The sequence below is a fragment of the Lepisosteus platostomus genome, chromosome 14 (assembly GCF_059453375.1).
Source record: "Lepisosteus platostomus isolate fLepPlt1 chromosome 14, fLepPlt1.hap1, whole genome shotgun sequence".
Classification (NCBI taxonomy): Eukaryota; Metazoa; Chordata; class Actinopteri; order Semionotiformes; family Lepisosteidae; genus Lepisosteus; species Lepisosteus platostomus.
In genome coordinates this window covers 2722163-2742170 of record NC_142624.1, presented here as the reverse complement: position 1 = coordinate 2742170, position 20008 = coordinate 2722163, and the positions used below count along the sequence as shown (strand labels likewise).

At 54.8% G+C, this 20008-nt stretch overlaps 1 protein-coding gene across 4 annotated transcripts in view; it reads left to right on the top strand.

Annotated features, from left to right (window-relative positions):
- Positions 1-20008, top strand: part of LOC148648692 (voltage-dependent T-type calcium channel subunit alpha-1I-like) — a 144976-nt gene that overhangs the window by 74065 nt on the left and 50903 nt on the right. For all 4 annotated transcript variants that reach the window (XM_088606500.1, XM_088606499.1, XM_088606501.1 and 1 more), the window contains 3 exons: positions 2527-2638; positions 8664-8797; positions 16057-16154. In XM_088606500.1, coding sequence (XP_088462626.1) covers positions 2527-2638; positions 8664-8797; positions 16057-16154 — 344 coding nt within the window. The remainder of the gene's footprint in view (positions 1-2526; positions 2639-8663; positions 8798-16056; positions 16155-20008) is intronic.

Here is a 20008-nt window from a genome sequence, read left to right as displayed (position 1 = left end):
CCCACGATCTGGAGGACGTCTCCTCTCCACCCCCCCCAGAAAACCAGCCTGGAGAGGAGAAGAGATCTGGGGCGTGCGGTCCGTTTCGGGGGGGGGCGCGCCCCCTTGCAGCAGTGCTCGGGCTCCCTGTAGCTCCGTGTTGGCCGTGCGCACCTGCTCGCTCGCTCACGGCCAGCGAGATCAGAGCAGGGCTACGGTACAGTGCTGCCCAGCGAGGCCAGGGCCAACGGGCCTGAACTGCTCAGAGGAAGAAAAGATGCTAGCGCAGTTACAGGAAGGCTCTCCCGATCTAAATGTCAGGGAGAGAGACCGGCGTGCCGTTCTCCGTCTGATTGACTGGCTGCTATAAGCACCTGGCCCTCCCCCGCCGTCTCTACAGTGCTTTCCAGCCGGAGGTTAATGTCCCTCTTAGCAGCCGATCCTTCAAAAGTCTTTGGATCCGCGTCGCTTCCTAATTAAATATCCCCCTTCTGTGGCTCTTTTGGTTAAGTGAAGCAGCCGGCTCCCTGCCAGCGCGGCCCCTCACACCTCCACACGTCTCGAGAGCGGCGACAGGGGTCGGCTCCACTCTCTTCTCCTTTCGAGACGAGTGCCGCTGTGAGGATCGAGCCAGTGTGGATTATTCGCGCTTTCCGAAGCGGCGTGGAATCTTTTCAGTGCTAAAATAAAGGAAACTGGGGACGGGGACCAGCAGGGGGTCTCGGAGCAGCGACGGACGTCCAGGTGACCTGTCACCCCAGCACCAGGATAACAGGGTGCCAGGCCCTAAGGTGACAGGGGCACACGTATCACAGATCAGTGGACTCTCCATCGGATTCCACTAAATTATTCATCACATCATTCGGAATTGATGAGCTCAGCCCATTCAAAGTAAGGGGGTTGTCAGTGGGCTGCCGGCTTGATGTAAACTCCCTGTTCATCACGTTCATCGTCTTCCCGCACTCTCGAGTTCTTTAAAATCCTGCTCCTGCCCAGCACTTCCGACTGCAGGGGGGGGGGCTGGGCTGGGCTGCCGGGGGCCAGGTTCTCGATAAAGGAGGCCGAGAGGGCCGTCTCCCCTCCCGAGGGCACGAGTCCTGGTGGCAGGCCGTGACAGCGTCGCCTCGCCCTGGCTGTGCCGACGGCCTCTTCCCCCTGTGCTGGGCCTGGCGCTGTCTCCGAGCCCCCGGAGCGAGGCTGACCGGAGGGCAGTGGCCTGCTGGTCAGTGTCTGTCGCGTCTCCCCTGTGTGGTGCAGGTGTTCTCCGGGGCAGTGGCACCATACGAACACAAGAGAGGAAAGGCCTTTCGCCCAGTCTAGCTTGGTAGCTATCGCCAGTATCGGGGGATCTCATCTCTTCTGTTCTTGAAAGCAGGCAGGGTGCCGGCTCCATCTACATGGCTGGGTACCCTGTTCCACGCTCCTGCAACCCTTAGTGGAAAAAGTGCCTCCTGTTCTCAGATCTGACCTCACGGCGCCTCTTAGCGGCATCACTGCACTGAACTGTACTAATTGCATGATCATATGTGCTGGTGTCCCTCACCAAAACACTGAGGATGCTCCCACTGAGACCAAAACCCCTACTGCTTCCACGGTGTTGCAGTGTTTCAAGCACTCTTCACCTGTTTATCGACTCAGGGACCTGTATGGATTTCTGTTGTCAGCTGGTGCTCAAGCGACTTTTTCATTTTGCTGCGTTAGGGTTTTTAGAGAACAGCGTGAGTCATTAATCCCAGCAGGATTCGTATGGACACTGAGGGCCCGTGTGTGTCGTGCTATAGGTGGGAATTGTCTTTAAACCCTATCCAAACGGCCGCAGAGCTTTTCCTGTGGAAAACCGTGGGATAATCGGAGAGCGGCGCAGTCTGTGTGGTCAAATCTTTTAAGGGCGCAGCCAAAATGAGGTCAATTAGACTTAATGCAAGGGAAAACCGTGGCAGCAGACCAGATTGCCATGCAAATTTACCACGGTGTATTTCCACGCCAATTAAGCAATGACACTGGTTGCACCCGTTTATTACTCCTGCTCAGCGTTGCCGATTTTGAAGGATGAGGTCTCTTCCCAAGCTGAGAGCAGGCTGGAGACCGCGCACAGACCTCCAACAGGCGAAGCAGCTGCTCTCTCGGAAGCTGTTAAAAAGGTGTCATAATAATCACTCAAGTACCTGAGGGGCTTGGCACAAGGCCTCACGCGTAGCCTGGGTGGGAGGGCTGTGCATCGAAATCTGCCGAGACACTTGTGGGCTGTGGTTTCTCGACTCGTACGGTGGTCTGAGCACAAGAGAGGTTCGGTGACTCCTTTAGGGTGACACTCACACACACACACACTTGAGTCTTTTCCTGTTGACAAACCCCCTTTACCTTAGCAACAACAGCCTCTAGTTGGCACAGTGTGTAGTGAAAATCAAATCGGAAGGAAAAACTGTGAGGCAGCCCCTGCCTGATGATTGGATGATTGGCTATGTGTCTCTCTCTTTCTCTGTGCTGGGATGGTCTCTCTCTCTCTCTTTCTCCTTGTGTCTCTTCCTTAACGGCCCCCGTCTCCACCTGGTTCGAGCACATCAGCATGATGGTCATCCTGCTGAACTGTGTCACCCTGGGGATGTACCAGCCCTGCGAGAACATCGACTGCTCCTCGGACCGCTGCCAGATCCTGCAGGTAACTCTCCGGCCCGCACGGCCTTTAAAACCGGGACTCTCTGCCGGCCGTCCCCCAGCTCTCCGGCAGGGGAAGGGGGGGACTAGTTGTTGCTGGGGTGGTGGGTACGGGAGTTGTGGTCTTCATCTGAGATCCTTGACCAGGAGGGACCAGGCCTGCAAGGTGACGGTCCAGTCAGGTCGTGCCAAACCCAGCTTTCTGTAGATCCAGATCCACAAGGTGGATTCCCAGAACCAGGGCTGCTGACTCCTGCTCCAAAGCTCCAGATCAGACCAGGTTTAACAGATGACCAGGCTGCTTGGGCAAAATTCTGGGTCCAGAGATTTCCTTCAGGTGTGGGTGCCGAGATCCTCTCAGCTCACACCAGTTGGAGGCTGCTGTTTGTTTCCAGTGTTCCCTTCAAGGCAGGTGTCACCCACTGTTCCGAAACCTCCTCGAAGCCGGTTCTTGTGTCTCAGTTTCTCGGGATCAAGCTGGTAGCCTGGGCGGGATGATTCCTGCAGCTACCCAGGGTGAGGCTGCTGGTGGTGGCTCTGTCCCTGTAGGTCTACATCACAGCATCGAACTGGGACGCCCCGAGTGTGGGGGGTTTCCATCAGAGGGGATGCAAAGAGGAGGCCCTTGCCGAGCAGCACGGAGCGGCAGAGGTGACCCTCTGCCTCAGCTGCTGGGCTTCTTCCACTCCGGTCCGTGATACGATTTGGCAGAGGAGATCAGACTCCCGCTGCCCAGGTACTCTTGCGCAGGCAGGGGCGGCTGGAGCAACTGTGTGGTGGCACCCATGTCCGAGCTCCCTCCCGGGCAGCTGAAAAAACCTGGGAAGTGACAGGCTGGCCTTCGAAATCGGCAGGGTTCCCAGTTTTCCAGCTTCAGACGCCCTCCAGAGACGAGGTGGTCCCGTCCTGACCGGAACGTGGAAAAACAGATTGTTCTGTACAGTGTGGCACTGGGTGGCTGATGACCCTACAGTACAGTCAGTTTACGGGAACAGTCACTTGTTATTTTCTCATGAAAGCAATCAGGGCCTCTTGTATCCAGTAATCCCTTTGAATGCCTCCAAGTGATATCCACGCCATTTAGTAGCATTCGTATTCGCCCTGTTTATAGACAGGCTGAGTCATGACGCAAAGCTCTGTATTAAGCGGCACTTTTATCAGGTTCTAATGAAGTGACACAAGAAAACTGCACTGAATAAACTGTGCACACTGGCAGAAACCAGGGAGAAAGAGAAGGTTCTCACCTCAGATGATCAAATTAAAGGTACTGCGTGTGGGAAGCAAATGGCCTGGGAAATTAAAAGAGTGGAAAGCGGATTATGTGCGGGTCGCCATTTCGTAAGTTCATTCTGAAACGCGTCTTTTGTGGAAGGAGTGCTTCGCGACTGTGCTTCACAGTTACTGACCAACTGGAAAAAAAGCATAAGGACTTGTTTTGGATCAATGAGGTCGTGGGGACCAGATACGTTTTATGGTTTGGAAGTTATAAGCCTCGTTATAAGTCTTTCGGTTCTGTGCTTCGTTCTCCTGCCTCCCTCCACAGCATCGTGAGCGTGAGTTTGTAGTGGAAACTGAGAAGAGAGACAAGCCTCTCCGAACAGTACTAATCACGACCTTACTAGGGCTTCGACGCGGACCTCATTCCTGGTCCTGGAGGGGTCAGTCAGTGTGTCTGCAGCAGGGCTGTCCGGTCCTGGTCCTGGAGGGGTCAGTGCATCTGCAGCAGGGCTGTCCAGTCCTGGTCCTGGAGGGGTCAGTGCATCTGCAGCAGGGCTGTCCAGTCCTGGTCCTGGAGGGGTCAGTGTGTCTGCAGGGAGGGCACGAGCTCTGTGCAAGAGCAGGGAGGGCATGAGGCAGTCACTGCACAGGCACTCTGGTTTACCCATGAGTCTATGCAGGGAAGCGCAGAGAAGGTGTGGGGCACAAATACAGCTACCGCACAGCCACTGTGAGACCACGTTGCAGGTGTGAAAACACTGCCGTGAATTTACACAATTAAAATTTCATAGGGCAGCTCGTTACTGTGCTTTGCAGTAATTGTTCCAGTTGTTTGAGAGCTGTGTAACCGTGGGAGTGTTCATGTGTCTTGTTGCATATGCATGGCCATTGTCTTGAAATTCATCCTGTCCTTTTCTCAGTTTTAAACGTACATCTCTTATTCCTGCCTGAAGCTGTTTTTATTTTGGCAGTGTTTATCTGCTCGATTGCAGAATCTTCTCTGCGGCAGGACCCTCAGCCGTGGGTAATTCAACACGCAGAGAAAAGGCACTGCTAATGTCCTTCAGGTGCCCCTGGTGCTTGTTTAACCTGCCTGGTGCGGCCAGAATTCAGCGCAGGCCGCGGCCTCAGCTGCTGACAGCGGTCTGGTGAGCAAGTGAAATTCCTCCACCCCTGCCCCTCTTCGAAGTTACCAGTTCACGAACACAGGTCGCGCAGCTCTCCCCCGTGGCCTGAAGGGGGCGCCCTGCAGGAGAGAAGAGGCAGGTGGGCTCCCTCGCTCGGGAAGGGAGCTGTCTTGGGAAAGGAAGCAGCCCCCCCCTTCCCCCAGTCACCTCATCTCTCCCACACAGCTGGCTGTGGCTCCGTTCTCGCCTTTCGCGAGAGAAAAGCGAATCAGGACCACATAATCCAATCAATAATCTCCGGGGGAAGATGTGACACCTTCAACAATGCATCGCACAAACTCTATTGTTCGCCGGATCAGTCCCGCTTCACAGGAAAACGCTCTCTCTCTCTCGGCCGCTAAGCTTTCGATTTGCAGGCCCTTCCCCAGCCCGCCGATTTTTGGACGCTGGTCCCGTCGGATCTTCCTCTCCGCAGATCTGCCCCCCGGGGGCAGGAACCGCAGCCTGGCAGTGTTTGTCCTTGCTGCCCTTTGACCTTCGACAGAGCCTGGACTTGGCACCTGTATGGACGGCTCTTTCTGTAACCACAGGAGACGCATGGTGCCCAGGCGGTGCCTGCCGGTTTCCAGGTGGTGCTGAGATGAAAGCGACCACAATGGCCACAGTTTACGTTTGACAGCCTCTCTCCCACCTCTGTGTGTGTGTGTGTGTCTGCGTGTGTGTGCGTGCACTACATTCACTGCTGAACCGGAGGGGTTGTGCAGAGAGCTGTCGAGCTGGGAGCTGCTGTTTCTCTACATGGTGGAACAGAGCCCTGCTCACTGTGTTTCCTGACCATGACAGTCATAGGGGATTGCAAGTGCGAGACTGCGCCCTGAGCGCCGTAAACAATTCAATCAATCATCAATCAATCAATTAATCCACTGGCTAAATGAAAGTTGGACAGAAAAACAGAAAACGCAGAGGTGCTCCAGGATCGGGGCTAGGACACACCGGTTAAAAGCCTGCTGGTGTTCTGTTGTACAAATACCTGCTCGCTGGTCGCTGTATTGTTGTACACTCCCACTGCAACTACTCTGAGAGCGTTAGAGCCGAGCGAGTGCGCGATTCCTGCTTCATGCATCTGCACCTGTGTTGACTCCAGTGTTTCATTTTGTTAGACTCTGAAACCTTCACGACTCTTGTCCAGTAAATCAAGCTGGAGATTTCTGGCGGAGAAATCCGGAGAGGACAGATGTCGCTAGCAGCTCGCCTCTCGCTCATTTTTCTGAGGGCGGCAACAGGTTTTTATTCCCGAAGGCGAGCAAAAGTTTCATCCGCAAACATACGTTTCTGATGGGGCAGTATCAGTCTGTTGCCTTACAAGGCGTCCACAAGGTCAGGAAGTCAGGCAGTTAGGTCAGCCCTGGGCAATCAACCAAGACCCCTAATTAGCTGAGACCCCTGTTCCCCTTTCATGCTGCTCAATCAAAGATGGGACACACCTGTTACACACCTCCACTCCAGAGCCCCTGAAGAAACCCAGGACAGCTGGGGGCCCACAAAACAGTAAGACAGGTCTTCAGGGCCTGACGGTTAACCCCTCACAGGCTCGGGTTCCTTCAGTTTGTACCAGAGCGATGTGGACCCGTCGGAAGAAGCTTCTAGTCGCCCGCGCAGGCCAGCGAAAGGCGGGCGAGGCCGAGCCGCGTCTGCAACCCCCCGACATTAACATTCCCGACAGGACGAGGCGCGGCGATCTTGATTCACCTCCTCTGTTGGCCGGCGCCCTCTTTGTAACCCTTCACGTGACAAGACCAGTCGAGGGAGGGCAGACTCTGATCGACAGTGATGGCTGGGAGACGTGTGGTACAGCTGGGTGTTAACAGGGGCAGTTTGAACTAGGCGCCTCATTCGAAGCCTCCACAGCTGTGCCTCCTGAGACTTGAACCCTCGATCCTCCAAAGTCTAGGGCCCTTACCCACTACTCTGCACAGGCCCCCCAGAATGTTTTGCCAATGCTGTATGTGATCACCTTTATCTGTACACCTGAATCTTAAGCTTTGCTTGTACCAGAAGACCGCACCCTTCACAAGCTCTTAGCTCACACATCAGCCTGCTCCTGCCTGCCCACCCATCTTCTGATGGCTTTATCCAGTACAGGGCCGAGGGGGGGCCGGAGCCTATCCCAGCAAGCAACGGGCACAAGGCAGCTCGGAAGACGCGTATAATTCCGGACAGCGGGGTATTGCCGACTGTGAATGAGACCCTGCAGTCACTCCTTTGCTCACTCCACAGAAACTCCATAACACGCAGCAGCAATTATTTTTTTTTCTCAGCCCAGTACCCTGCCTGGTTTCTTACAGTAGTCATCAGGCGGTTTTGTTCGCGGGTTTTAATGAAGTGTCGGGCTCCTCGTTGTTTCGCCTTTGGGCCCGTTTTGAAGGCGCCCTCATGTTTCACTGCAGCGCCCCGGAACTGAAGACTTGCAGGTTTACTGCGCACAGGTCAGCAGTGTTACAGCGCTGGTGTCCTGGGTTCAATTCCGGACTCCAGGGTGCTGTCTGGGTGGAGTTTGCATGTTCCTTTCAGGCTCACGTGGGTTTAGTTTAGGAGCTCCGGTTTCCTCCCACAGTCCAAAGGAGCAGGTTGATTGACTTCAGCGCCCTTTCTGATTCAGTGGCCGGGCAACACCACCTTGGCCTTCCGACTCCTCTCCCAGGTGTGCTCTCAGTCACGTCATGCGACCCCTTAATTGCACCAACCAGTAGCTGAATTCGATATCGTTCGTTTTTTTAAAGACGCTGGAATCGGAGTCGGCACAGGAAGTCTCTTTTCTCTCGCCTATGAAAGCTGCAGTATTTAATATCTTGAGTACAGCCCCCCTCTTTCCCCTTTCTTTATTTCCGAGCACGTGAATGCCTGCTCTTCGTGACCTCTGCGCGGCAGCTCAGCTGGGAAAGAACAGCGATGATAAAAAAACTAATAGTTCAGAAAATCACGCCGAATGGTTAGCGTGACACCTGCAGCAGTTAAACGAGACTCCAATGAAAACGAAAAGACTTTAACGATGGGACTGCATAGTTGTGCCCAGGGGATTAATTTGTGAAAGAGATAAAAAAAAAAAAGATGTAGACACTTGTTCTGGTCCATGGTGAAAACATGCTGCAAAAATTGGGAACAGGCCCATCTGGAACGCAGTGAATCGTGCGCGTACTGTATTCCTCTTGGACAATCTCCTGCCTTAACGGCGCGGATCTCTGGTGTGCGCTTCCGAATCCGGCTCGGAGTGTTCAGGTGACGCCACAGAGCAGGAAAGGGAGAAGCCATGCGGTCAGAGCAGCAGAGCTTGTGTGCGGCCGTCGTGCAAAATCAGGACAGAGCCCGCGGAGCCCTTCTGTGGGAAGATCAGGGACTCCCTGTGCTTCTCCTGAAGGGGGATTGTGACCTCCTGACCGCTGGGGTCTGGTGGTAAAAACAATGGTGATACACCCGCAAAATCCCGCGTCGCAGGGTTTGAATTCATGCGCCGAGAGGCTCGGGAGGTTCAAAAAAATAAAATAAGACAAAGTTCGGGCTGTAAGAGGCGTGCCGCGTGGGGGTGGGTCTGTCCAGCGCTGTGATTGGCGTGCGTTGGGTTTTGTCTTCGCTGCGCTCCGATCTGTGTGCCTCACCGCTTGTCCTCTGTCTGTCCCCCCCCCCCAGGCCTTTGACGCCTTCATCTACATCTTCTTCGCGCTGGAGATGGTGGTGAAGATGGTAGCCCTGGGGATCTTTGGGAGGCGGTGTTACCTTGGCGACACCTGGAACCGGCTGGACTTCTTCATCGTCATGGCCGGGTAGGAGACCGGGGAGGTCCTCCTCTTCACTGAGGCGGGCTGTCGGGGGTCTGAAATGATTATTAATCATCATCATCATCATCCTCCTCCTCCTCCTGCAGCACAGCCCAGTGAGGATGGCTGATTACAGAATCGCAGAGGCGACATTGTGTTCCCGTGGAGTGACTGGTCCTGAAAGCACTCCTCTTTGTTTTCGGTCTTTCAAGCAGAGGGCTTGCAAAGCCTGGGAGAAATATAGCAGCCGCACCTCCTGCTGTGGTACAGCTAAAATCCCCATACTGGCGTAGATTTACCAGTACTAGGAACGGGAAAATCGGTAAACGATTACAGAGAGTCTTCCAGGTTTTTTTAAAGTGTCCCCGCGGCCTGGATTGCTAGCGGTGTCAGTGTTGGCGAGTACGCGGCGGGTCGCTGTAGGCCCCGGCCTCGGTGGGGGTGAGGGTAATGGAAACGGAAAAGCCCGATTCCCACGCTGCCCCCTGAGAGCCGCGCGTGAGTCGGGCTCCGGCTCGTGCGTCAGCTCCGCTGCCTCGTCCGCGGCGTCGAGCAGGGGTCACCCGTGTCGCTGGTGCAGAAATGAAGTTTTAGTGGTGCTGCCTCTTTTATAAGACAAATAATATCATTTAAAAATGCCCCCCCCCCCCATTGGAGTCCCTGCCCCCCCTCTTCACCCCAAATATTAAATCCTGTGGTTACGTCACAGGCTGGCAGAGCCGGAGGTTGAACCATCTGTCTCCGGCTAACACATCACTTGAACATCCAGACCTCTTAGCCTGATTTGCAGGACCAAGTGGAAGACAAACAAGCTTCCTTTTTTTCTCTCAGTAATTCATTGACATTAGATTTCCGCTGGGAAATCACAGCACGCACATTTTTTTTTTGGGCCTGCGTCACAACACGCGCCTCTGATCTCCTGCAGACAGCACCATACAGTACAGGAGGGCCTCCGAGTGACTCAGGTGGTAAGAGACTCCAGTCAGGGCACTGGTGTAGCCAGGAATTACATGAAGTCTGTTTGTTTAGACTGGTTTTGTGGCTGATGACTGATTGCCAGACTTGTAGCGCATTAGTCCACCATTAATGAGCTGCTTGGTGGCTCTGTGGTTTGAGGGTTAGCTCTTGGGTCCTGGACTCGATTCTTTACTGGAGCACCAGTGGAGTTTGCATGCCCTCCATCACTTCCCTTTTGCATGTGGGTTTTCTCCAGGTGCTCCAGGTGTCCTCCTGCCCTTTAAAGACGTGCTGGCTAGAGTGTGGCGTTGTGTCTAGGGCGCAGTCCTGACCTGTGCCACGAGTCTCCAGTCTCCAGGCTCAGCTCCGGTTTGCTGCGACTTGCAGCTGGGACAGGGGTCCCGTCCGGCATCGCTGATGGTGTCATCGGTAGGGAACGCGGAGCTTGTAGCGTGTCAGAGGAGGATCATGGGAGGCCGTGTCTTCCTGTGGGGGTGCAGAAGCCCTGGCCATAGTCTGGACCCCAGCCTGGGTGGGTGTGAGATTAAAAGCAACGGAAAGACCTGAAGTGATCAGCACTTTTTCAGCTGTACACACGACAAGCACAGACACAGGACTGGGCAGCAGTGCTATAAAAAGTAGACCTCTTTCCTCTCTTTCCTGCTGAGAGAAGGCGGCAGGCAGCTCTCCTGACACTCTCGGGCGTTTCTTTTCGCTATTTTTAGCTGTTTGTCTGGGATGCGTAGAGAATGAAAAGTGACTCTGTCAAACGTGCAAGAGCTAAACACCCACCTACACTGCGCCGAGAGAAAGGGAGAGGGAGACAGGGGCTGAGGCTGTACAGATAGCGTGGGAGCAACAACTGGGAGAAACACGCACAGATTCTCAGAAGAGGAGAAGAAAGAGGAAGATGTACAATATATTTGTCTGTTCTAAGGCTAGGAGAGAGGGAGGCAGCATGGGCTCCTGCTTAAAGCTGAGAGTGAGGTAGGCAGGGTGGCAGTGACTTACTGTATTTGTAATAGTAGAGTGGGAAAGGAGGCACTGTGGGCCTGTGGTTAGAGCTGAGGCCTTTGGAGAGGCACTGTGGGCTTGTGGTTAGAGCTGAGACTCTTAGAGAGGCACTGTGGGCCTGTGATTAGAGCTGAGTCTCTTGGGGAGGTGCTGTGGGCTTGTGGTTAGAGCTGAGATATTTAGGGAGGAACTGTGAGCTTGTGGTTCGAGCCGAGACTCTTGGAGAGGCACTGTGGGCCTGTGGTTAGAGCCGAGGCTCTTGAAGAGGCACTGTGGGCCTGTGGTTAGAGCTGAGGCTCTTGGAGAGACACCGTGGGCTTGTGGTTAGAGCTGAGATATTTAGGGAGGCACCGTGGGCTTGTGGTTAGAGCTGAGTCTCTTGGGGAGGCACCGTGGGCCTGTGGTTAGAGCTGAGGCTCTTGGAGAGGCACCGTGGGCTTGTGGTTAGAGCTGAGACTCTTGGAGAGGCACTGTGGGCCTGTGGTTAGAGCTGAGGCTCTTGGAGAGGCACCGTGGGCTTGTGGTTAGAGCTGAGGCTCTTGGAGAGGCACCGTGGGCTTGTGGTTAGAGCTGAGGCTCTTGGAGAGGCACCGTGGGCCTGTGGCTTCAGCAGTCAGCACTTCACAGCACAGGGAGATAGGAGATCTTTTTGTTTTCACAGTAAATGCGCCGTGGGGTTGATAACTCTTTCCTCAGATAAGAGATCAATGTGTTACTGTGTGTGCTGAAAGGAGCGCTGAGAGGTCTGCGCCGGGAGGTCCCTGTGGAGCTGCCTTTATTGCGGAGAGGAAGGGCTAGTGCCTGTGGAGCCTTGTCTGATCAAAGGAGATTGAGTCTTTTAATGTGACGCTGCGAGGAGAGCCTGGCCCTGATGCTAATACAGTACGCTTCAGTACAGTAGGACAGGAGGCAGCCTGGAGAGCTGAGAGAGAGGGAGGCAGTGTGGAATAGTGCTTAGAGCTGAGAGAGAGAGAGGGAGGCAGTGTGGGCTAGTGGTGAGAGCTGAGAGAGAGAGAGGGAGGCAGTGTGGGCTAGTGGTCAGAGCTGAGAGAGGGAGGCAGTGTGGGCTAGTGGTTAGAGCTGAGGCACTGCGAGAGAGAGAGGGAGGCAGTGTGGGCTAGTGGTTAGAGCTGAGGCACTGGGAGAGAAATAGGGAGGCAGTGTGGGCTAGTGGTTAGAGCTGAGACACTGGGAGAGAGAGAGGGAGGCAGTGTGGGCTAGTGGTTAGAGCTTAGGCACTGGGAGAGAAATAGGGAGGCAGTGTGGGCTAGTGGTTAGAGCTGAGACACTGGGAGAGAGAGAGGGAGGCAGTGTGGGCTAGTGGTTAGAGCTGAGGCACTGGGAGAGAGATAGGGAGGCAGTGTGGGCTAGTGGTTAGAGCTGAGGCACTGGGAGAGAGAGAGGGAGGCAGTGTGGGCTAGTGGTGAGAGCTGAGGCACTGGGAGAGAGATAGGGAGGCAGTGTGGGCTAGTGGTTAGAGCTGAGGCACTGGGAGAGAGAGAGGGAGGCAGTGTGGGCTAGTGGTGAGAGCTGAGAGACTGGGAGAGAGATAGCCTTTTTGTGTTATGGTGAATAATTTCTTTGCTGTACACCTTGGCAAGCGTCTCACGCGTTTGATCAAGGTGACAGCGAGTATAGCAAAGGGGCTGGCAAGGGGAGGGTGATGGTGAAGGGGTCTATACAAAACCATAAAATTAGCAATTAAAATAATTCAGGCTGGAGCTGCGAGATTACAGCATCTATACAGGCCCTGTAGGAAATGAGAGCTGCTGTCTGCACAGAAGGTCGATGCCTGTTGACTCACACTGAGAGAGAATGGCAGGCTGGCCGAGTCCCTCCTCCCAGCTCTTCAGGGTGGAAAGAGCTGCTAGAATAGCTCTTTGTTGAGCCATTGTTGTGTAGCCAGGAGAGCTGGCTGCTTGTGCGCCTGTTGTGTCTTAGTGGCTGTTGGACTGACCTCTTCCCTGACCCCCTCCAGTGGGCTCACACACTATACAGACACAAATACACCTGCTACACACACAGATACAACACATCACACGTCCTGCACTGTACACACATGCACAAATAACACACAGATGTACAAACAGATCACACACACTGTACTCCTACAGTCACAAATCACTATACACACAGATATAAACGGACCACACACAGATCCACAAACAAATCAAACTCACTGCACACACGTACACCGCAAAACAGACTGTACACATACGGAAAATAACAACGCTGTTCACAAACTGCACCCCATACACACAGACGCACAAATGAAACATACACCACACAAAGGAAGATGCACAAAAAATACACTGCACGCACAGATGCATTGTACACACAGACACACGTCACACGAAGATGCAACACCAAACGATTACAACTCTATATTGTACGCACAGATCCACGACACACACACCTGGTACACAGACACACAGTCCAAACAAACACAATGTGCACAATGGAGACAGATTGGTTCTCTACACAGTTTCTCTACACCGGCGGGCCTGGCTGTCAGGATGTAATTGTAGCAGTCTGAGACAGCCACACAATGTGTCACCTTTAAGAACCGCTTTCCTGGTTAAAGATAAAGATGTTTGTCTGGCAGAATGACCGTATAACCAGTTTCATAGGTGCAGTTATTTATATGGGTGTCAAGCTATCTCATTAGGGGGTGGAATTACCAAAGAAACCACCCAGACATAATTGATCGCACATTTTGTATTAAAAGAGTGCTGTTCAATCAGATAGAGGAGACGGAGCAAAAATGAAACTGTTTCGGAAATGTGGTCGATCAAGCAGTATTTTTTCGGAATCACTGCTCCTTAGGCTGCGGCAGTGAAGCTGTGAAGCTCTGTGGCTCAGTGGGCTCAAATCCTCACTGAGCCGATCAGGCAGGAGCTGAGAACGCCAGGTCTGCTCACAGCAGCACACGTCACACACTCACCTGCAGCCTACACAGGTACACACACTCACCTGCTTCGAGTAGACAGACACACACCACGGGAACCTCCACCTTCCACTCTCTACAGGCATTTATGCCCACTGGCCTCTCTGTCTGTTACCTACTGTATATTAACCTGTCTGCACACCCAGTGCTCATGTATGCACATGGATGCTCTCTACAGACAACAGATCGCATGCACAATCTCCACTGTACACACAGACAGTGAGGCTGCGTCTGGCAGGTTTTCCGTGTTAAAGAGGGCATGAGCTGCAGGCCGGGAGGACAGAGCTGGGACACCACGCCAGGCGTTCAAGGAGAGAGGGGGCACACGCACGCATGGCTGTGCAGGGCCAGGAGCAGATGGCTCTGAGGGCAGGCGATGCGCCGCGCCAGACATGCGTTTCTGTCTGCGTTCCAGCTCTCCGCACCGCGCGGGGTCGCTCGGAAATGAGTTCCTGCCCTTCTGGCTCCGCCGTGGCAGGGCGACGGGAGGGACCACCGGACTCAAGTGTGGAGAAAGTGTGGGGGGGAGACGGTGCCTTGGCGTTCCTCTCCCCTCTCTCTCTCGTGCCAGGAGGCGTTGATCTGCAGAGCAGGGGGAGGCGAGGAAGACAGAGGGGGAGTTTAAGAGGGAGCGGTAATCTCTTCCCGGTGCCAGGGATATCCGACCCTCTGTTCTCCGCGGGAGAGACGGCACAGGCAGAGGGATTCGGGCGAGAGGCAGGGGAAAGCAGGAAACTCGGGGCGGTGGACGGGGGAAGGGAGGCGGAATGAAGTCTCGTGTGGGGTTATCCAGTGGCAGAGCAAGAAAATGGGCGATTTCCGCCTCCTGAAGGGAAGAGAGAGGTGGGAAGAGCGTTGATCGAGAGAGGGAGCTGGGGAGCAGGAAGGGACAGGGGTGGAGGGACTGGCTTCACGGAGCTGCCCTCACATCGCTTGGAATGGGTGTCAACCGCAGATTTCGCCGTGAACGTGAGCTGCCAGTTTCGACAGGCGCGCGGGACTTCCGCCGCGCACGGGATGATTTAATTAAAGCCGCGGAAGCCACAGGGGCTGCTGCAGCTCCAGAGGTAACCGCGCCGGGATCGTTACCTGGACTGGGCTGGGTACTCTGGGAAGAGCTCGTCACGCCTCTTCCAGATTGAGGCGCCGAGCGCTGCCGCACACGGTCTGCACACGGTCTGCACACAGCGGCACCCCTCGGGTCTCTTCGTTCTCCGCACCAGCAGGCTCGTGGAGAGGAGAGGAGAGGGTTTGAAGCCTACAGAAATATCAATTAAAAAATCCTGACAGCGCTTTTCTGGACCCCCCACTCAGAGCGCTGGACAGGTCATGGGGATCCCCTCCACCCCCCACCAGGCTGTACCCCCACCTGGATGATGCTCCAGTCCGCTCCCCACACACCAGCTCTCAGTGGGGAGGAGAGCAGAGTGATGAAGCCAGTTCAGAGAGGGGAGTTATTAGGAGGCCATGACTGGTAAAGGCCAGGGAGTAATTTGGCCAGGTTGCCTGGGGGTAACACCCCAACTCGTTTTGAGAAACACCCCAGGATATTTAATGACCACAGATTCAGGATCTTGGTTTTATGACTCATTAAAATAATGGCACGTTTTTTACAGTGTAGTGTCCCCGTCACCATACTGGGGCATTAGGACCCACACAGACCGCAGGGTGAGCGCCCCCTGCTGGCCTGCTCGGCTGTGCTTGACTGGACGCCCCCTGTCCTCGCGCTGACCGCTCCGCGGGCGCATGGAGAGAGAGCGTCTGGACACTGGCGAGGACCGCGGAGGCTGCTGGGGTGTGCGCGCAAATAATCAAGTCATAATCAAGTCAAAGTCCAAAGCCCCCTCCGTCAGACCCCCCGAGACGCTTGAGACTGTTTTGAGTGAACGCAGGGGCAGCTGGCTCGTGTCAAGACGTGGCAGCGAAGGGGCTCCGCGCCGCGCAGCGATCGTGCGCCTCTGAGCCCTCAAAACCCCCGAATCTCGAGACGCGGGGGTCCCCCAGACCCCCCCCGACACCCCTGCACCCTGGCTTGTGTGGTTGTTTTTACACTGTCCTGCTTCTGTTTCTTGAGGGAGGGAGGTTCGAAGCCTTTTTTGAGGTGCCCTCGGCTCAGCCGGCGATGCTGGGGCGCCAAGTGGGCATTTCGGGGTGGCCTCTGTGATCCTCAGAGAGGAGAGACGGGAGGGGCAGGGGGGGGCAGGCCGACAGGCGGCTCAGTCAGGCGCCCGGAGCAGAGGCGCATCAGAAAGGACAGACTGTAGTGATGACCTTTGCCCTCTGACCTGCGCTCCCTCCTGAGCCCGTGTTGACAGCTCACCATGTTGTTTCTGTGGTCTCTCCCCAGGATGGTGGAGTACTCCCTGGACCTCCAGAATATCAACCTCTCGGCCATCAGAACAGTGCGGGTCCTGCGGCCGCTGAAAGCCATCAACCGGGTGCCCAGTGAGTAGCCTGTCCCCACTCCACTGTACTTCCTGTTCGGATCTCATGAAGGGTGTAGAGGATTCAGCCCTGTAGCTCAGGAGTTTAGCTCAGGAGTGTTCTCAGGAAACCACACAGCTCAGGCAAGTCAAGCTGGAGATTGCTTTATTGCAACGAGGAAAGGAGGAAAGACGAAGTTTACAGCCTAACCTCGTCCTCCACTCATTTTTCTGAGGGCGGCAACAGGTTTTTATTCCCGAAGGCGAGCAAAAGTTTCATCCGCAAACATACGTTTCTGATGGGGCAGTATCAGTCTGTTGCCTTACAAGGCGTCCACAAGGTCAGGAAGTCAGGCAGTTAGGTCAGCCCTGGGCAATCAACCAAGACCCCTAATTAGCTGAGACCCCTGTTCCCCTTTCATGCTGCTCAATCAAAGATGGGACACACCTGTTACACGCCTCCACTCCAGAGATCCTGAAGAAACCCAGGACAGCTGGGGGCGCACACAACAGTAAGACAGGTCTTCAACTCCTAGCAGGCACAGGGGCCTTCAGTTTGTACCGTAGACCTAACCGGTTCGCTCGAAACATGGTCCTGTTTTCGCCTTGTCAGATCGTGCCGAGCAGAAGAAACGCAGGGCAGTGCCAGTTATTTTCACCGTGTATAAAAACGCCGTGCAGTCGGTTTGCAGCGGAGTGGAGCGCTGGCCGCGTAGGGCGGCGCCAGCCGGGGGAGGGCAGATCGGGGCGCCGCGGCAGGGGAGGGGTGGGGGTGCTGAGCTCCTCGCTGGCAGCGCGGCAGGCAGGCGGTCTCTCGGGGGTGCCACCGGCACCCACATCTGTCTCTCTGTGTGTCAGTGGAAACAAGGGGTCTGTCTCCGAGTCTCTCTCTTCATCTCCGTCGCCCTCTGTCCATCTCTCCATGTCAGGACCACGGAGGAGGTATAAACCCCAGGAACACAAGGGCACAGTGAGAACATACCAGAGAAGGAGAGTGTGAATATTGTCACCTTCTCACGTCCCCCCCTCTGCCCTGGACTCTCTGAATGCAGGTCATAGTGTTGCTTACGGGCTCTCTCTGGCTCTCCGGCTCTCTGCTGGGATGGCAGGCTGATACAGTGCTTACAGTGTGTCACACTAATCAAGTCCTGAGCACCAGGGTGAGCAGCCACCCTCGGGGGTCCTGCAGGGCAGTGTGTGTGTGCGCGCTACCGTGAGTCTGCCCAGCTGTGTAAGTGTCACTGTCTCTCTCTGTGTTTCTCACTGCCTTTGCTGCTGTGTGGCTGCCTGTGTTCATCCGTGCTATACCCTGTCTTGTAAATGGTTCAGGCCTCATACAGGTCTATTTTTTTTAGTTGATTCCTGGGGAGTCTAATCTTATCAGGGGTTAATGTTGTAGGAATGGAATTGTACAGTAAAGGGCCTTACAATAGACTAATCTTATGTCAAACCTCCCAGGGAGCTAATCTCATATAAATCTGATCTTATAAAGATCTGGGCCTGTATTCATAAGAGCACTTAAGCTAAGTAAGGTACTTATTTTGGCCAATTAAGTGGGGCACTTAAATAATTTCACATTCATACAATCTCTTAATCCTCCTGGGTTCTTATCTTAATGTTAAGACCCCTAAGGGGTCTCTTAAGCCTAGCTCATTAGTGCTCCTTTAACGATTGGGGTTAGACTCTGACTTTACAGAAGCACTAAAAGCTGCTACAGTTGTAGTGCCGAGCGGCTTATTTTTTTTAATATAGACCTTAATATAGGCCTTCTTATGGTCACCATTCATGGGAGGGTTTAGTTGTCAGTATAGAGCTATAGGGACCAGAAACACAGCCTGCACGCAATTCATTTCCCACACCTTGTTCCCACAACAGCTAGTTGCATGGAATTTGGCTCGGTGAGCTCATGCAGTGTAGGACTGCGGTGATCCGGGTTATTAAAGGACGCGGGGAAGCTCGGGCAGTGCCCACTGCTGGGATCTGAAGAGGGCCAGGAAGCAGACAGACATGGCAAGAGCCGAAGGACACCAGCTCCTGCGTCGAGCCTCAACCCCCGTCCCAGCCCCTGCGTTCAGCGAGTCAGGAGCAGAGACACGGGCCGCTCTGCGATCTCTGATCGCAGCCAGGCTGCGGACAGGTTTGGAGAGGGTGAGATCTGGGGCTGACCGGAGATAATGGTACCCAGGGAGAGAGCGGGAGACAGGCGCACGCTGCTGTTTTCCCGAACGCCGAATTGAGAGGTTTATCGTACAATATTGTGCGAGACAGCCTATAATAGGGAAGAGAGGGAGAGGGTGATTAGCAGAGACAGCACTTTCTCGGAGCCGAGGGAGACCCAGGGCAAGGAAAAATCAGACAGGGAGAGATAACGAGGGAGACGGTTTTGCAGCCACAGGGTGATGGTGAACGGTGAGCAAGGAACCTAACATCTATATGGGTGTCCAGTTTTTTGTTAAATCGACGCTTTTCTTAGCGGATAGAGATCGTCCCAGCCTGGGGGCCTTGTCCAGTCTGCCGTGTACACCCAGTCCCAGTATCCTCGCCCCAGTCCATTCCCCACGTGCGGCTCAGAGCTGTGTGGCCAGTTCATGGCCAGATCAGCTTGTTACCGTCCCACTCTTCCAGAGTTTCGCTTTCAGCCGCGAGAAGGGCTCTGACGCCGCGCCCTGTCTGCGGGCGCTGCACAAGTCTGCGTCAGCGGTCCCCCCCTCCGGACCGAGAGGCCCGCCGCCCGCCCTGCAGCCCTGCTTATTTGAAGAGCAGAGCCGTCGGTCCGATGAAGCGAGCGCTGATCTTTCGGAGGCGACGGGAGCTCGGGTTTCGGTTCCGTCTGATTTCTGAATCGCTTCACCTGCTTTGATTGACGGCGCTGCCGGCGGTTGTCCCAGGTCGGTAGAAACTGGCCCCTTTGGCAAGGGAACGTGCCTGAGGGGGGCTCCCCAAGAATGGGGATGGGGGACCCTGGAAAACACAGCCTGTACCCCCCCCCCCGGCAGCGGCAGGAGCTCCTCGGTGTGCTGTGACGAGGGGATCGAGCGGAGAGCCACGTCAGTGCGCGCAGGCGGCTCGGGAACAGGCAGAGCTCATTCCAGGCTGACAGGTGAAGACAGGAAACACTGCGTTCAGGAAAATCTCCATCCTGCTCCTCCTCTCTCCCCCTCTCTCTCCTGCTCCCCCCCTCTCTCTCTCCTGCTCCCCCCCTCTCTCTTGCTCCCAAGTCTCCTCAAGTAAGCGTGTCAGCCACATCAAAGTACTGTACATCAACAAAAATAAAATCAGTCTGCAGATGACTAGTATTGGGCTTTAATAGGCTAGTATTCTGCTTAATAAGGGAGTATTTTCTGCATCGACAGCAGCTTCCCAGCCACCTGAAAGAGATTCAGTTTTGCGGCTCATCTGTGGATGAGAACAGGAGGCTCAGCTAACTTGCTGAGAGTCTTAAGTGTTTGGACGAGGGCCTTTCTGTAAGCAAGTCTTTATCTCAGCCACTGGTCAGTCCACATTAAAATAGCACAAACACAATAGACAAGGTACCCAGAAAGGGATGGGCGCCTCAGCTGACGTCTTGAAACGCAAAGCCTGACGTGATCCTTCAGCTCGGGAAGTGTGAGCCAGTCTTCCGGCTCATCCAATTAAACCTCCCGGAGAAAGGCTCTGCTGGCTGGCCTTGTTTCCGCTGTGTGATGGATCGGCGGCGGCCCCGGCGCAGGAACTCGGCTCAACCCCGTCTTCGGGGAAGGAGGGAGAGAGCGATTGCCGCGCAGCTGGAGGAGAGGGGGAGAGAGCCAGGGACAGCACCTAATGTCAGGGGTCTGGATTAATTGAGCCGTCAAGCTGGCAGACAGGGAGGGAGGGAAGAGCCTCTGCAAATTACAG